Source organism: Clupea harengus, chromosome 24 (assembly GCF_900700415.2).
Source record: "Clupea harengus chromosome 24, Ch_v2.0.2, whole genome shotgun sequence".
NCBI classification, from domain to species: Eukaryota; Metazoa; Chordata; class Actinopteri; order Clupeiformes; family Clupeidae; genus Clupea; species Clupea harengus.
Window position 1 is genome coordinate 5,999,053 of NC_045175.1, and position 17,036 is coordinate 6,016,088.

The 17,036-nt window shown below is 43.7% G+C and overlaps 1 protein-coding gene across 1 annotated transcript; it reads right to left on the bottom strand.

Annotated features, from left to right (window-relative positions):
• Positions 1–3,791: 3,791 nt before the first annotated feature.
• On the bottom strand, positions 3,792–16,631 carry opn6a (opsin 6, group member a). The gene is made up of 6 exons (XM_012816329.2): positions 16,055–16,631; positions 13,524–13,729; positions 9,519–9,618; positions 8,833–8,937; positions 7,070–7,293; positions 3,792–4,922 (listed from the first exon to the last, which is right to left on the bottom strand). The coding sequence occupies exons 1-6, from the start codon at positions 16,182–16,184 to the stop codon at positions 4,395–4,397; spliced, it is 1,293 nt and encodes a 430-aa protein (XP_012671783.1). The 5' UTR covers positions 16,185–16,631; the 3' UTR covers positions 3,792–4,394.
• Between the last annotated feature and the right edge of the window lie 405 nt (positions 16,632–17,036).

Genomic DNA, 17,036 nt, shown 5'->3' on the forward strand with positions numbered 1-17,036 from the left:
GCCTTACAATAAAACCGGCCTCTGTGTACAGGCCTGGCGTGAGAGATGCTGTACTTCTGCCCTGATCCAATCAGGCACGTTCAAATGAAATCTAAGACACTGAAGATCACACATTGAATGATCGCAAAGATGATTTCATCTGTGCTCACATTTGACGTCCACCAGCAATGATAAAGACCGGTCACTTACAACATCATTCTTTGCCAGACAGTAGTAGTGTCCACTGCACTTAGAGTGGATTCCTGCTATGCTGTAATTCTGTCCCGATCCTATCTGTAAGGTTTCATCTCCAGTCTTCCTGTACCAGGTGTAGTGGTGGGTTGGCATCACTGCTACAGGTCAGAATCACTGAACTGCTTTCTAGTATATCACCACCAGGGGGAGTGATGCCTATGTGTGTAGAGAGAGAGAGAGCGCACACACACATTTTTTTGCTCTGTTCTTTCTTTCTTTTGTATCAGTTCATCTTTTTGTATGATGAACAATGCTTGCCAATAACCTATAATGCTAGTTTTGTCATTCCAATCAATGAAGGTCATTTTAATTGAATTGACGGGAGAGAGGGTGGGGTAATTCACCATTGCTGCTTTTAGTAACACATTTGCCCTCTGAACTGCACTGAGGAAACAAAGGTTTTACTCACGGCATTTTCATGCAGTAGCTGAACATTACATGAGCCAGGTCAATAATACGATAACACCGCAAGCATTTAAGCCCGACTCGATTGTACTGAAGGAAGCAGTGGCGGTTCTACATGGAATTACGCCCCGGGCGAAACTCCCTCTGAGCGCCCCCCCCCCCCGCCGAAAAAAAAATAATCTTATTTATTTTTTATTATAACAATATAAGTGAAAGACAAACTTAAATGTATCAATTGCACAAATCCTTCAATAGAACATTTGACTAACACACTTAAGAGAATCAATGCACACATCATGTACATTAATGTTAGCTAACCAGCTCTCTGCAAGTTAGGTTGTGCAAGCACTCAACATGCATTATGGTTTAGTTGAGTTAGCTAATCGTGGCTAACGGGATTTCGCTAACGCTGGCTAGTATAGTTGTGTCAAAAGGAAATATATGGTCTAACCAGCTAGCTATCGACCTGTTCATTATTAAGATTATACTAGTACTCTGTATGCTGTTATATTCTGTTAGTTGTGGCTAGCGGGACTTCGCTAACACTTTAGCCTAGTGTCAAGATGAATGAACATGTTCATACCCTAATATGGTCAAATCAGCTAGCTAACGCTAGCTAGCAAACAATTTTGTTGGTGCTCAATATTAACTGGTTGCCTTAATAGGAATTTAGGTTAAGTTACACTTGACTGAAAACACATTTTTACCTTGTCCACTTGAGCATCCTTCAATAGTTATCTTGAGATAAGTTGAAGCAGTCAGTGATGTCCTTCCACCAATTCACCTTGCCCTTGGTGACCACATAATCGTTCTGTATTACCTATTTGTATTAGCCATTTCACACAATTCAGAAAAACGAAAACGTGCAGGAATTATAGGCCTGTAATTATAATGTTATGAATGTGCGTTATTTGGAAGAAAGAGACCCAGAGGTGAACTGTACCCCGCGCCCTCTCCCCTTCCCCCTTCTCCCTTCTCACTCAGGATCTGTCCACGGCACCTTCTTAGCGAGCAGAGGCGCCTGCAGCTGCAGGGGGCGCCAATTTGCCAATTCCACACACAGTGATATGATAGATAATAGAAAACCGCTTCGTGGCCCAGGATTTTTTTTTTTAAAGTGCTCTTGCCGCCCCCCACGTCTTATGAAAAAGTGCCGCCCCGGGCGGCTGCCCGGGTCGCCCGTGCCTAAAACCGCCCCTGGAAGGAAGTGAGTGAAACTTAAGTGAGTAGCGGTCGCTCACGTGTGGCCAGACTGGCCACCATACTCTCAGTCAGGTTAACTCAATATGGTTCAGTCCTCATCTCATACATCCTCATTTCGAGCTAATTTCAATAACTATGACCACTGTATTTGTTTCACGCTCTGATGAAGGCAGTACACCGAAGTCTTCAATTTCAAGCTTATCTGACATTGTGACTAAATGAGGTGGAGCTGTCCGATATCGGGATCATAGAGGGTTTGTCCACGTATAGAAGTGAGATTATGGGCCATTCCCCAAAATGATATATTTAAATATCCCCGTCTGATTTAGAACACCACAGCCTCCTTAGCCACCAATAACTTCTTAGATCAAGTTTGCATATCTCTTACGTGACGTTGACCTCTTCAGTGAAGCTTCCTGTATTCCTGTCTGGGCCTCACCTAGGCGGAGCTCACACACCCCAGACTGAGGAGCTCACACACCCCAGACGGAGGCGCTGTCTAGAGCTCACACACCCCAGACAGAGGAGCTCACACACCCGAGACAGAGGAGCTCACACACCCCAGACTGAGGAGCTGTCCAGGGATTGACATTCCGTGGATCACCCTCTGACCTTCTGTCTCAATCCTCAGTCATATCTCTGATTAACCCAGAGCATGAGACTCGAATGCTGCTTCCGCTAGCCAGCACCCAAAGCTTTGTGTCCTATTTTCTAAAGCCTGTTTTGGTTTATCCCAGTGAGTGAGTGGTTAAGAGTGGGTGATATGATATGCTTCTATATAACCCTATAGATTAGCAGCAGCATGGGTGATGAGCCTTGCATGACTGTTTCGATGAATTCATGCTATGTTACACTGTTCACAGCTATGCTTATGCATTATTCATATCTTGTTATTATTCATGTTCAATGTGTTTCTCTCTGATAAAAGGTGTTTTTACCTCAAGTACTAGCCCAAGTCAAAGACCACGCTATGTCATTTGTATTATGTCTTGTTTATGCTCGAACAGCCTGGCCCGTAACACTTCAGTAGTTGTAGACAGCAGAGCTTCGGTAGAGCTGTCCTTGAGTGCCTTTATGTCCTCAAAGTGACTCTAAAGCTTCGCCGTAATTCACGTTCTTCTGTCACTACGTGTTTCCCCTTCTATACGCTGAGGCCGTAACCGAGACAGTGAGCTACTGAACTGTGAGTCTATCCTCACTGGCTTCATGAGCAAATGCAGTTCAGGATATGAACATGTTTGGTGTAAAATAGGGCACCCTGCCTAGGGAACGTAAAAGCGAAGTCTATGATTTTAAATCTGGTACACAAGCGAATTCTTCCTCGTGCTCCTCTAGCTGTCCGTTAAGTGGCTGTGCGCTCAAAAAACACTGGTGTTTGTACACTGTCCTGGCTCTGTAAATGGGAAACAAACATGATGGCTCAGACCGAGCCTAAAAAAAAATTTGCCGACCAAGACCTAGTTTCAGGAGCACAGAATGTGATTTGAGGGATGTAATTAGGTGAGCTGTTGAGCTCAAATATCAACAACCTTTCACCAGAATCGTGGACTGTATCTTTTAGTAAAAATACATTCATGAGCGCTATATACCAAAGACCACATGACGAAATGAAAAGTGACAGTAAAAGCCCATAGTGGATGTTCTGCTCGGTAGTAAAAGAGCCTGGATATCACTGAAGGAATGATATTAGACATCACTTTGTATCAACTTTAATTCAGTGCGACAACCGCTTAGAAGTCTCCGGAACATTTGTCTTGATGGAGCAGTCTGTGATTCTGGTGAAAGTTTGTGTACATAATTGAGCTCAACAGTTAATCATATTAAACCCCTCTCCATGCTCCTCAAACAACGTGGCGATTGGCTGGAACAGTGTATGGCATGGTCGGAACTACTTGTGTTTCCAACATGTAATGGATTGTAAACAAGGACTTCGCCTTTAATTCTGGAAATTTCTGGAACACTTGTTTTAATGCAGGGGAGAGCACAAGAGTGGAAGTGAGACAAAGGCATGTTTATTCTCTTCACGACACCCCTGGAAATATACACTTTGCAGGGACTTTATTTACAATGACATAGAAAAGATTTACAGTCACCTGCAAGGAACAAAGTCACATAGAAAAGATAAGCAGTATATAAACTGACAGCTTTTTTACTTTACAAAAATAATGTTCTTTTCATCAACACTTACAGCTGTTAGGTAATCTCTTTTGGTAATACAATACACACATTGTGAATACATGTAAAAAATATATCACACAAAATAATTCACCAAAATTAAAACAAAATGTAGAACTTAAAAGGTACTATAAGTAGTTCTCATTGTCAAAAAATGAAAATGATTCTAGATGTTCCATAATGATTCTAAACATTCTAATGAACATTCAATGATTCTGAAGTGTCCCCATTGTCTCCCCATGTGTTAGATCTGGTGGTTTGCTTCACTTGATTATGTGGACAGGCCTGAAAGAGGCCAAGAATATGACACATTTTTTGACAAACAAAAAACACCACATATTTCCCCTTTAAAGCACCTGCGACCTTGGGCGAGTGGTTTAGAGTCTGTCGATCTCATACCCGGGCGACTCCGAGTGGGGGAAGTCGATGACGAACACCGGCGGGTCCTCCTCCACCCGCGGCGGGGTCCTTGGGGTGCTTCCCACCCCTGAATCGGGGCTCGGAGACGGATACAGGGGCTCTCTCCCCTCCACCTTCTTGTCTTTCGGAGGGAGAGGAGCCCGAGCCTGCTGGGCCTCCGCCCTCTCACCTTGGTCCCTCCGCCTGTGTTGGTGTTCGCCCCCGCGGCCTCCACCCTCCTGCTTGCCCCGGAGGTTCTTGAAGCGCTTCAGCTTGACCGTGTCCTTGCTCTCGCGAGTGCACGGCAGCAGAATGCCGACGTCCTTGCGGAACTTGGCACTCAGGCCGAAGTAGATGAGCGGGTTGTAGAAGCTGGCCGACTTGGCGAAGAGGCGCGTGAAGATGCTGGTCAGGCTCGGCACGTGGAAGCCCCACGCCGACCACATGGACACCACGGCGTACGGCGACCACGCCAGAATGAACGCCGTGCAGATCACAATGGAGACCTGAAGGGGGGGGGGGGGGTGTCAGGAGAAGCAAGAAGATGACGGAGGGGAAGGAGACAGGAGTGATGGAAAGAAGACAGAGCCGTGGAGGACGGAAAAGAAGAGTTGCAGAGAGGTGTAAAATGAAGAGGAGAATTGAGTTATAGATAAAGAGATGAAAACAGTCAGGAAGGTTTAGAGAAAAGGGATGTTTTGGGGGAGAGGGTGATAGAGAGAGAGAGAGAGAGAGAGAGAGAGAGAGAGAGAGAGAGTCATGACCATTATGTGGTAGCCTCTAGGGCTGTTAGAATGATCTACAGTATCATGAGTCACAGCAAATATAATAATGGTGGCAATTCAACTCTTAATATTGCCCCACTTCCTTACCCTCCAGCACGTTTGTAATCTCAATAAAACACCAAGGGCAGATAAAGTAGATATAGCTTGGCTTTTAGCACCTCGAGGCTACGCCACACAACTTCAGCTCTAGGATTTCATATTGCACCAAGTTGCACATCGCTGAGTCCTCCAGAATGTAAAATGTGTGTGTGTGTGTGTGTGTGTGAGTGATACAGAGAGAGAGAGAGAGAGAGAGTTAGGATTTCATATTGCGCCAGTTCCACATCGCTGAGTCCTCCAGAATGTGAAATGTGTGTGAGTGTGTGTGTGTGTGTGTGTGAGTGATACAGAGAGAGAGAGAGAGTTTGAATGTGTGAATAGAGTTAACCATGATTACATTCAGAGTCAATTGGCTGTGTTATTACATCTTCTTCAGACACAAGAGTTTGGAGTGCCGGACTAAACTGTAGCATCTCAGTTGGTGTGAACGGGCTGCCTCTTCAAGCAAACAGCTAGGGGTACATCTCCTTTAAAAGAAGGTTTATATTTCTGTTTCCGGCGAAAGGTAAATGCCTTTCACGGAGACCGTTTAAAGCAAAGAGCCCTTCAGATCTAAAAATATTGTTGCTGCTCTGAAGAGTCCTTTGTGATTGAAGCTCACAATCTCTGGCAGGGTTCTACGTCAACCCTACAATCAGGGAAGAAGACCACTTTAAGGGGGCACTCCCATGGCAAGACGAGCTGAAAATAATGAGCCTGACAAAGGCGCTTGAAATACAATAAATAATTGAGTGATTGAGACAAACTATCTGATGATACCTTGTATTCTATTGTGCTCCTGGAACAATGCCAAGTTCATAGGTCAAGGCTACAGTATATTTGCTCAGTTGTGTGAGTCACTTTGGCTAAGAGATTCTGCTAAATGACGTAGTAATGACTACCTTCCCACAACAATAATATCTACAATTATTCCATTGACATCATTTCATTTATGCTTTTATCCAAAGTGACTGAAAAGTGAAGTACTACAATCAAGCTACCATAGGAAGGGCATCATAGAGTACCAGTGGAACACAATATGGAGTCTTTCAGAGGCTGAGACTGAGCTGTGTATGATTAATATGGTGGCCAGATCGCCGCAGAACTAATGTAAGCTAATGTAAGTAATTAAATCAGGCTGTAACCTATTTAGGCTGTAATCTATTCAGGCTGTAATCTATTCTGTCATTCCCACAGGATGGACTAGATTTTAGGTAAGGACTTAATGCCTTAATAAAAGGTTTTGTGGGAATGTCTTTGCTTACTACCTCCGCCATGGAGGTTATGTTTTCATTGCCGTCGAACAGCAGGATTACGCAAAAACCTCCCAGCTGATTTTCATGAAACTTGGTGGATGGGAAGAACCGGGAGACCAGATCCAAATCGAAGGGGGGGGATCAAGGAATTATTTTTTCGCCTTCGTTAATGTTGCGAGACCTTTCTGGGTTTGACATCTGCTGGCCTTGGCACACCATGGGCCTTGGCACACCATAGGCCTTGGCAGACGTCTGCACTCTCCAAGTGCCCTTCCAGTTTAATATCTCTTAATCTCTTAATAGGTTGATCTCTTGATCTCTTAATAGGTTGCCAATGCTTTAGTAAGCCATTACGTCTTTCTACATAGTCTAATAGCGGATTAAAGACAAGTTGTATAACAAACACAATTCCACTTGTCCTAAGCTAGTAGATCTTTTGAGAGAGTAAGCAACACAATGCTAATTCTAATAGATGCTAATCATACAAGAGCGACGGACACAGGTCTAAGACCGGGAAAGAAGCAGGCCACTCACGATGGTGACGTCCCTCTCAATCTTGCGCTGACGGTCTGTGATGTCGCCCTCGGAGGCCATGGCGTTGCCGCGCTTGACGGTCTTGATAATGGAGACGTAGGAGAAGAGCATGACTACGACGGGGATGAAGAAGCAGAAGATGAGGATGGAGATGATGTAGGACTTGTAGATGGTGGAGTAGTTGGCCTTGGCCCAGTCGATCTCGCACGTCCCATAACCACGGTCTGGAGGGGTGGAAGAGGGAATAGATGCAGTTTACATTTACCTTTACGTTCATTCATTTATCCAAAGCGACTTTGCATAAGAAATTAAAAAGGTGCAGGAATGTAACTAAGTACTAGTTTAGAGGCCCTGATTTTACAGACATGGGAGTTCCATGTATAAATAAGTTCCTTCAAAGCAACACCATTTCCGTGACACTTCTTAAAAACACAGATGCCCAACTCTCATTTAAAGCCAACCTCAGTCATGTTTCTCTAGGTGTTACAACTACATCTAATGTATAGCACACGCAGTTGTACATGATAGAATGGATCATCGATAGAGTCCCAATTAACTGAAAAAATATTCCTGATAAGCATTGCTCTGACATTGCAATGGTAAAATAGAGGATGTAGAAAAAGGAATAGACCATATATAGACTATCCGCACCATCTGCCAATACAAATGTGTCATGGCTATACATTATATTTACATTTAATTTCATGACAACGAGGATGATAACCAGATTCATCTATTTGAGTCATTCACCATTCTGATTTAGTGTCTGGAACGGGAGACCTAGTCAAAATGATGGACCTCTGTCGTGGGTGTTCTAATAAAAGAAACCACTTTAGTTCGATGGAAAGCTGTAATGTACTGTGTTCAATTGTCAAAGAAGATTAGTAAAACCATTTTTTTTTTTAAATGACTGTTTTATGTTAATAATATTTCAGGTATTATTTGTTCTGCCGTATAGCACCACACTATGTGCAGAATGAACATATCAAACCAGAGGTCTTTAGAACTCTTTAGAACTCTATTCTTTTTCATTCTATCTCTTCTGCCTGTGAGCATTGTCCAGCACTGACCGCGCAGAAGAGAAGCCCTGGTGAGGCTTTTAAAAGCCCATTCGCCACCCCCCATCACGCCAGTGATTTGAGCTAAGCGATGGCCTGCTGTTAGCTGCACCAGCTAGCGTCGCTAGTCAAAGCTGAAAGCTCTTCGATTCGCCAGTGACAAGGCAACAACACCATGTTTACTTAATGACAGGCCTCTGATCTCTGAGTGAGACACCCCTCGATGAACTGTGCTATACGGCTAGACCCCAGCGAATTATGATCCAACCGGTCGGAGCATCGCCTAAGAGAATTCATAAACACAGCGGAAACAGACTATGATGAGGTATTCTTACAGTCACTCGATTATTGCTCAGTAGCTTGTTATGACTCTTGTGTGTGTTTTGATAATTTCTCTTTTCTGCTAGGGATGAGAATAGCCAGAGACTTGCCGATTCAATACAACAGTATTTATGCATTATTAATGCATTCTGAGTCTTTTGAAGTGCTTTGATTCTGTAAGTATTACGGTTAGATGTTACACCGTAGTGTTTATTGTTTAATAAACAACACAGGTTTCCTTAGAAATGTCGAACTTCAGACCTAACAGTTCAACCCAAGGCTCAAAAGTAAATAGAATATCAAAAACAGAAGATTAGATATTGACAATATTGACAACAACAACAACAACAACAACAAAAAACACCTCAGTCTCCTCCTTCTCACCTGTGTAGCTTCCCCAGCCCAGCAGGGGCGCTGCAGACCAGAAGCACGACCCCATCCAGATGAACATCACACACATGGCTATGGTGGTGTTGGTGATGCAGTGGGCTGCAGGGGCGGGAGGCACAGACAGGGATGAGACAGGGACTCAGCTCACATGTCACCAGCGGGTGATTGACTGAGAGGCAGGTCAAGGAGGGATAGGTAGTCTGGTAGTCTCTTAATGATGTGGCAATGACTAACATGCATTATCATCACTAATCCAAAAGGAAGGGTTATGGTACATTTACAAGGGGGATGGTTTTTGTTTGTGAGTGTGTGTGTATGTGTGTGTGTGAGCCCTGTATCACTTATATATCATTCTTCTCCTGTTTTAGGGGACTAGAGGAGGCATATTCTTTAGAAGGCAAACAGAATAAATGTGGTATCTGTGATAAATGTTTCACAAGAAAATTAGACTTTCTCTGTCTCTCTCTCTCTCTTACACACACACACACACAAACACACACACACACACACACACACACACACACACACTTGTGTAACTTTCTTGAGTTAAACTCAATGGTCAAGTGCCATATCCAGAGTCTACAGTCAGGCAGTCTGAGGCCCCAGTACCACTGAGGTAGGAATAGCAGTCAGGCAGTCTGAAGCCCCAGTACCACTGTGGTAGGAATAGCATAATTTACCTTTACTTGGGTGGCACCCTTTGATGTATCTGGTGATGCTGATGACAGTGAGAGTGTTGATGCTGCTCAGGCCAAAGAGCAGCGTGCAGAAGCCATCCACCTGACCAAAAGGTAAGGGTTCAGAGGTCACGTTTTACGTTCACATGTACTCATCTGAAGTGACTTACATACAGTGAGATACACACAAGGGAAGCACACAGCAGATCCAGGAAGAAAAAAAATGGGCCCTGACATTTTTTTTCTTCATTTAATAGCACACAAGTGACTAAGGGAGGATAAAAGAGGTCACTCAGAGGTCACAGAAGTCAATGGAATAAAAGCTGAAGGGTTCACATTGCTGGTTGAAATATCACTGGAAACTCTTACAGTATAAAAACAGGACAGAAAAAAAAACAGGAAAAGTACCAAGAGAAAAAAAAACCTCAAGGCAACTACTTGGGTAATCTAGACAGCTGGATCTGAGATCCGAAATGGAAGATTCTGTCCAGATTGATGAGTGCCGTGATGTCGTTGAACCCATTATGTCATTACGTTGCTGGAAACTGAGATGAATAGATTGCAGTCTCTTCGCTTAGAGGGTGGCGAGCCGTAGTGACTGACACATCATCCATTTGTGTCCCAGAGACGCAACCTTCTCCTATAGTGGGTGAAAGACGTTGTCCAAGACGGGTTGCTTTGTGACAGGTGCCATCTGTGGGTTCTTAGAGGTCAGTTCTGAGAACAGTCACACTGACCACTGAGAGGTCACAGACAGGATTTACGACGGCTGCTGGCAGACACAGTTGGTTTGCTATGTCTTCAGTCACAGTCACCTTCTCTCTCTCTCTCCCTCTCCCCCCCTCTATCTCTCTCCCTCTCTCTCTCCCTCTCCCCACTCTCCCCCCTCTCTCCTCTCTACTCATTTTAACCCATTTAGAATGGACCTTCTCTCTGTCTCTCTCCCTCATTCTCTTTTCCCCTCTCTTTCTCTCTGACTCTATCTATCTATCTTTGTCCTTCGTTGTCTCTTTTCATCTGCTGTTTTTTTTATCTCTGTCTGCCTCAGTCTCTTCCTGTATGTTTCTCTCTCATGATGTTCTCACTCTCTTTCAAGTCCAAAACACTCTAGTAACACGACCATAATATTGGATGTTGTTGCCGAAGTGCATGGAAAGAGTGATATGTACACAATCCATCTCCCTCTCCATCTGTCTGTCCGTCTGTCTTTTTGACTGCCTGCCTGTCTGTCTGTCTTTCTGACTGCCTGTCTGTCTGTCTGTCTATCAATCTATCACTACCTATTTATTCCACTTGTGAGGGCTTCCAACCACACCACTAATATCAGACAATAAACACATTGAGATTCCCCTCCTCCACATTTAGTTTATTTATTTATCTTTCTCTCTCTCTCGCTCTCTCTCTCTCTCTCTCTGTCTGCTTATTCACACGTCCAGACCTGTCTTCTCCTTCCCCCCCTATCATTTTAGCATTACAAGCCTCTAATGGAACACCTTTCTTCTTGCGATCAATATTCCATCATCACGTGAACCAAAATAAATGACACAACTCTCTCAAACACGCCGTTAACATTATTTCACACCTTCGGAAACGCGTCCTCTCTCTTGTGTTCATTACTCTATCATTACGTGAACCGAAAGAAAACACACGTCTCTCTCAAACATGCCAACAATGTTATTTCACACCTTCTTGTAAATTGTCCACTCCCTTGTGTCCATTACTCTTATCATCGCGTGAACCAAACAAAAAGCACACCTCTCTTTCTCAGATGCATCAACAACGTAAGACCTGTCTGTGTACCAGCCAACGTGAGACCTGTCTGTGTCCCAGCAACTTCTTTTTCAGAGGGCCGAAAAAAGAAGCTTTTTCACACTTCAGCTTCTGTCAGACAAGCAGGACGAGATAATATGAAGCGCTCCACCCCTCATGTCAACCTGAACAGGCAAGACGAGGCAGGTCTCTGTCCTGTCAGCATGGGACTGGAGGAGACAGCCCCTGGAGGTACAGTCCTCCCCGCTGTCTTGAGTAGAGAGAGTACCGTAGAGATTATCTCTCTCTCTCTCACTCTCTCTCTCTATATATAAATATATATATATATATATATATATATATAATACCTTTCAGTGTATTAATTTGTCTGTCTGTTCTGTCTTTCCCTCTTCCCCCCAGTGGCAGCAGTGCCTGACACACACACATGTCTGTTACTGACACACACACATGTCTGTTTCTGAGTTGGACAGACTCTCCAGACGCTGCTCGGCTCAGCTGTGGTGTGTTCAAGTTGTCAATCCATTCCTGGATGTCTGGATGTCTGGCTGTCTGGCTCTCTCACAGTCTGTACGCTAACTGTGTTTCCTGCTTTCATGCAGTGAGATGACCAGACCCTACCTTGACTCCTACTCACCGGTCTGTGTGTGTGTGTGTGTGTGTGTGTGTGTGTGTGTGTGTGTGTGTGTGTGTGTGTGTGTGTGTGTGTGTGTGTGTGTATCTATATGTCTGTATGTCTTTCTGCGCTTTTACTTGCTTACATCAACACATAATTAAATTCAATTTTATTCAATTTTATTTCTATAGATTAAATATATATGTATTTATGACATTTTCTCAAGGTCCTTTACAGAGCCCAGGGCCTGAACCTGAATATAGATGTATTTATGTGAAGATCATAGGGGCCTGAACCTGAATATAGATGTATTTATGTGAAGATCATAGGGGCCTGAACCTGAATATAGATGTATTTATGTGAAGATCATAGGTGTAAGATGTCAGAGCCTCTGACATTATTTCTTGTTCTGCCATTTCTGCACATGAAAAATAAGAATGTAGAGTGTTCTCTCTCTCTCTTCCTCTCTCTCTCTCTCCCTCTCTCTCTCTTCCTCTCTCGCGCTCTCTCTCTCTCTCTCTCCCTCTCTCTCTCTTCCTCTCTCTCTTTCTATCTCTCTCCCTCTCTCCCTCTCTCTCTTTCTCCCTATTGCATGGGGAATGTGAGAAATGGCCAAATGACAGGGCTGTTTCATTTCTCCGAGCACTCGTCATCCGGAGAGCTATTCATAGACACCCCCACTCTTTCATCAGGTCCCTGCTGTCTCCCTCTCACTGTGCCTCCTCAGACAGGTCTTCACGGTTGGACAGGTATCAGTGCTCATTCACGCCGCTGAATGGGTTAATGACTTGGTAAATGAATAGATCTTTCAGTGAGACATGTCATGTCTGTCTTCAATACATAAGAGCACTTTTATGCAGAGCCTCATAGGTGACATTTGAGCAAGTTGCCAATTATCTGAGGCCATTAACGCTGCTAAGTATCTTGTAGGTAATTTTACCACCATTTGTCCCCATAGCAAATCCATAAATAGATTGCATGCAAAACTTCTTGGGATTTATTAATAAATGGTTTGTCAGCTAAACCTTATTATGTTGAAGTGGGTCTATGTGTCACCTTTGCCATGGTTCAGGACATTTCTCGCAAGAGCTCTTCTTTATAGATACGACCAAGGATTCCAAATTGGAGCCACAAAGGCTGTTAAAGCAGAAGATTATGAGATCAGGCAAAGAGGTTTGTTTTTCTCCACACGTGCAGGTCTTCTGTTCTGCCCTAGGTGTCAGGACTGCGCAGACTACGTTCTAGCAAAGCCACCTAACGTACACCATCTACAAAAGTCCAAATGTGAGCACTCACTCAATGTAGATAGATGACAACTCAAAATTCACCAAAAAGATTTGAATGGGTAAATTTGCCTTTTTTTCGGGGTGTATCTGAGTTGTGTGCTATGTCTACATTGAGTAAGTGCTCCCAACTTTGACTATTCTGGGACTTTTCCTTCCTGGGACTTTACCACAGCAGAATTAGTTTGTTTTGGAAGTGCGTACCATCGCCATGAGCCTATCCCTATACCCCATCTCAACATAACCTTTAAACCATACCCATCCCATAATAACCTTTAGCCCATTCCCATCCCAACATAACCTTTTAACCATATCCATCCCATAATAACCTTTATCCCATACCTGGCACGTCCATACAGAGCTGACTAGGAAGCCATTGTCCTGGAAGATGTTGAAGATCTCGATGATGCCGCGAGAGTAGCCGAACACGGAGATGCTGGCGTCGGAGATGGCGAGGTTGAGGGTGAGATAGTCGGTGGGCTGGAGGCTGTAGCGTTGCCGGAAAAGGACAAAGATCACCACACTGTTGCCGAACCATGACAGCCAGCCTAGGGATGAAGAGAGAGAGAGAGAGAGAGAGAGAGAGACAGAGACAGAGATGAGAAGTCACTACCCAGTCGTGTCCAAAACACTTGTGGCCTAATTAGTATGTTTGTTATTACTATGCTTAGTGGGCCAAAAAACTAGTAGACAGACAACAGTAAAGGTCATCAAGAAGTACATTGTGTGGAAAGGTGTGATGTCCCAGACCTGAGCGAATGCAGCTAAATGTGTGTATGTTATACAGTATATCTCCCTAAATCTGCACTAAGTGTGTACTTTGCATTGTGTAAGTATGTGCGTCAACTTCAGCTGCTGTGGTAAGAGAAGTCGAAAAGGGAGGTGCAGGGGGCTTGTCTGGTCTTGCAGGTTTAGAACCCACACGCAGTTGTCTGGGACAGTTACAGCACGCATTTCATTGAAATGTGAAGCCATAGTTAATAGTTTAAAACTAAAATATTAAATTAGAAATAAGAACTGCCTCTATTTCTACTGAACTTCCCTATTTAACCATCAAGCTCACAGGCAGGCGTGACGTTTTAATGGACGTGTCTCATCCAAATAAATCCAGCTGTCTGGCTTTTTAAAAGTAGCTGTCATCTATTATTTTCGAGTGTCTGCTCGAAGCATTAAATATCGCAGAGGTTAGCGTTGGGTTAATGTTAGAGACGGTATTCTATTTATGTATTTTTCCCCCATTATCTTTCTCTGATTTAGTCATTTAATAGATCCAAGCATAGGTTTGTGGCGGTCGTTGTGTTAATAAGTTTCCAATTCATGTCTTAGCATGGTGCATCTGTTGTTTGATTGTTTTTTTTCTTTTAACACTGTGGCCTGTTTGAACTTTGGTAACAAGGTCCTGGCGTGATGTCGAGCTTTTACTGTGGCGTTTCTTGCCTTATGCCTTCATATAAAACCTGAATATAGAAATGTAAGCTAGACGCTGATTGCAAGTGGGACATCAATTATACCCCTACCAGACAGGAGCAATCACTCCTAATTGAGCCAGGCTTCCCTGCAAATTTCAAACAAAGAATGGTCTCATGCTGTAAATCCTAAAAGTCTTTAAAATGCTTGTCATTCTCTGAGAGCCAATGGACATGCGCCCCCCGATCCGATCTAATCAGCAGCACTAATTGACACCACGGACAGAAAAAGAAAGCAAATTAGCCTACGTCTCATTTTAGTGCAATTTTGCTGCGAATTACGCTGATTGCTGACCCCTGGTCAGAGTTTGGCTGAAGGTTAGCAGCCCATGAAGTGGTTTGGACCAGTTGGCCCCCAGCCAAATGGAAGGTGAAACGCATTTTCCTACAGCACGTTGTTTGGAGGCTTTCACAAGACGATCTATGCGGATATGCAGGTGAACTCTACCCTGAATATACCCTGAGTATCTCGTGTGTGCACAGCTTTCTCGCAGCACTGGTATTCAAGCTGCAGGTTAGAATGTTGCTCTTCGTGTTGAGTTCCATGCACTAACCGTTGAACCACAATAACTACAACGAACCTACTAGTTGCTATTCTCCTTAGTCTATGATATTGTCAGGTTTGTTTGCCACATGTAAAATAAAGTTGCCTCTCAAGAGTCATAAAACACTGCACTGTAAACCTTATATACACCGAATCAAGCTGTGGCTCGATGTGCGTTCTTTGTGAATGGACGCTGCCCAATCATATCAGCCTCGGTTCATGAAAGGGCAGTTTGCCAAAGATATCCCGTTTGGCGGACGTCCATCTTGACCTGGCAGGACTAGTTATATCAATGGCTTAGACAGAACCTGGAAGGCGGAGAGCCGCTTCCCAACATGTTCTAGGCTACTTATAGTGCCTGATCTGTGCTTGGACATAATCCAGACAGTGTGTTTGTCTTAGCTTCGAACACAAATACAAATGAGACGACTGAAAGGCAAACGTCTATAGAGGGCTGGCCACTTAACCATAATCAAAATATGCATACATCTGCGACAGAACAAGTGCTCCACAACAGTGCCAAACTTCTGACCGCTTGTGAGAAAAATGGGAAGTTATTCCATTCAGTGAACGTCAGAGCACGTGTTTAAATTCATGTGTAGAACACTACAAGATATACTTCAAGTGTTACAATGCCCCCGAAAGTTAGTCTCTTTAACTGAAAATAACCAACATTTACACGTGTCACGTAAACTTAAAACAAATTGATAGAGGCAAACTTAGAGTGGAATTGCGACAAAAATATCTCGACTCTGACAACAAAAGTAACGATGTCAGCAATGTATCTATTTAACATTACCCCGTCTATGTCCCTTTTAATTTACCTTGTACTGCGCCCATTTATAACGCAAGGGTATACCCACCTAGTACCAACAGGTAGACGCCGATGATGGTCTCTCCTTGATCCGACAACGGGGGATCTCTACTCATAAGGCTGAAGTTGTTGTTCCTCCATGGAATATCAACTACTTGCGGTGGAATCCTTATGGACATTTTCGCTGTTGTGTTGATAACTACTTATTTTTCTTTATTTCTATGGTCTGTCGTCATGAATGAATATCTATGCCGCTCGAGTCTTGGACGGAGTTCCTGTTTGCGCTTTTGCTTAGGCGCCCTGCGATTCGACTACAAGGGAAATCTCGACCTTCTCCTTCCGATTAAATCCCATCTAAAAATATCGCCGGCTCGTTGTTTCTTGACCGCCGGGATGACGCTTGTCTCCGTAATCCAAGTTGTGAAGACAACACACCGACAATTACGGTCCAGCCGCGCGTGAAATGCCTTAATGAACTTCAGAGACGTTGATTTCCGCATCATTTGAGTTCGGTTAGTAAATAAAACAGCTGCAGGGGTTTCAGTGAGTTCCCTTCACCATTTGCCAAGTGTGAGTTCCTCCTTAAACTCCAACGAAAACGCAGAGAGAATATTTTAAAGTGGAGTTGCGTAGGGGTAACTCATTACGCTCGGCTGTATTGCAGCGCATGTTTGATGCGAAAGGTTGGCGCTGTCCAAGGTGCTGATTTAAATTCACAGAAGTCATACACCGCGGGCACCAACTCATACCATGAGTTGATGACACAAAGCGTGTGTCTATACGTTCACATCGACGTAGTTCTAAGGTGGTGTACATTTGTGTAAAATATTTTGTATTATGTGGGATTTTTTCTTGTTTGTATACAGTAGAATTACAATTGTGTGGCCGCTTTAATTTTCAGGACCAAATTAAATGATACAATTATCATGCCTATAATTATAATTTTCTATTAGAAATGTGATTGTGTGTGTGTGTGTGTGTGTGTGTGTGTATGCATATGCATATGCATAAGAGGGAGAGTAGAGTAGAGA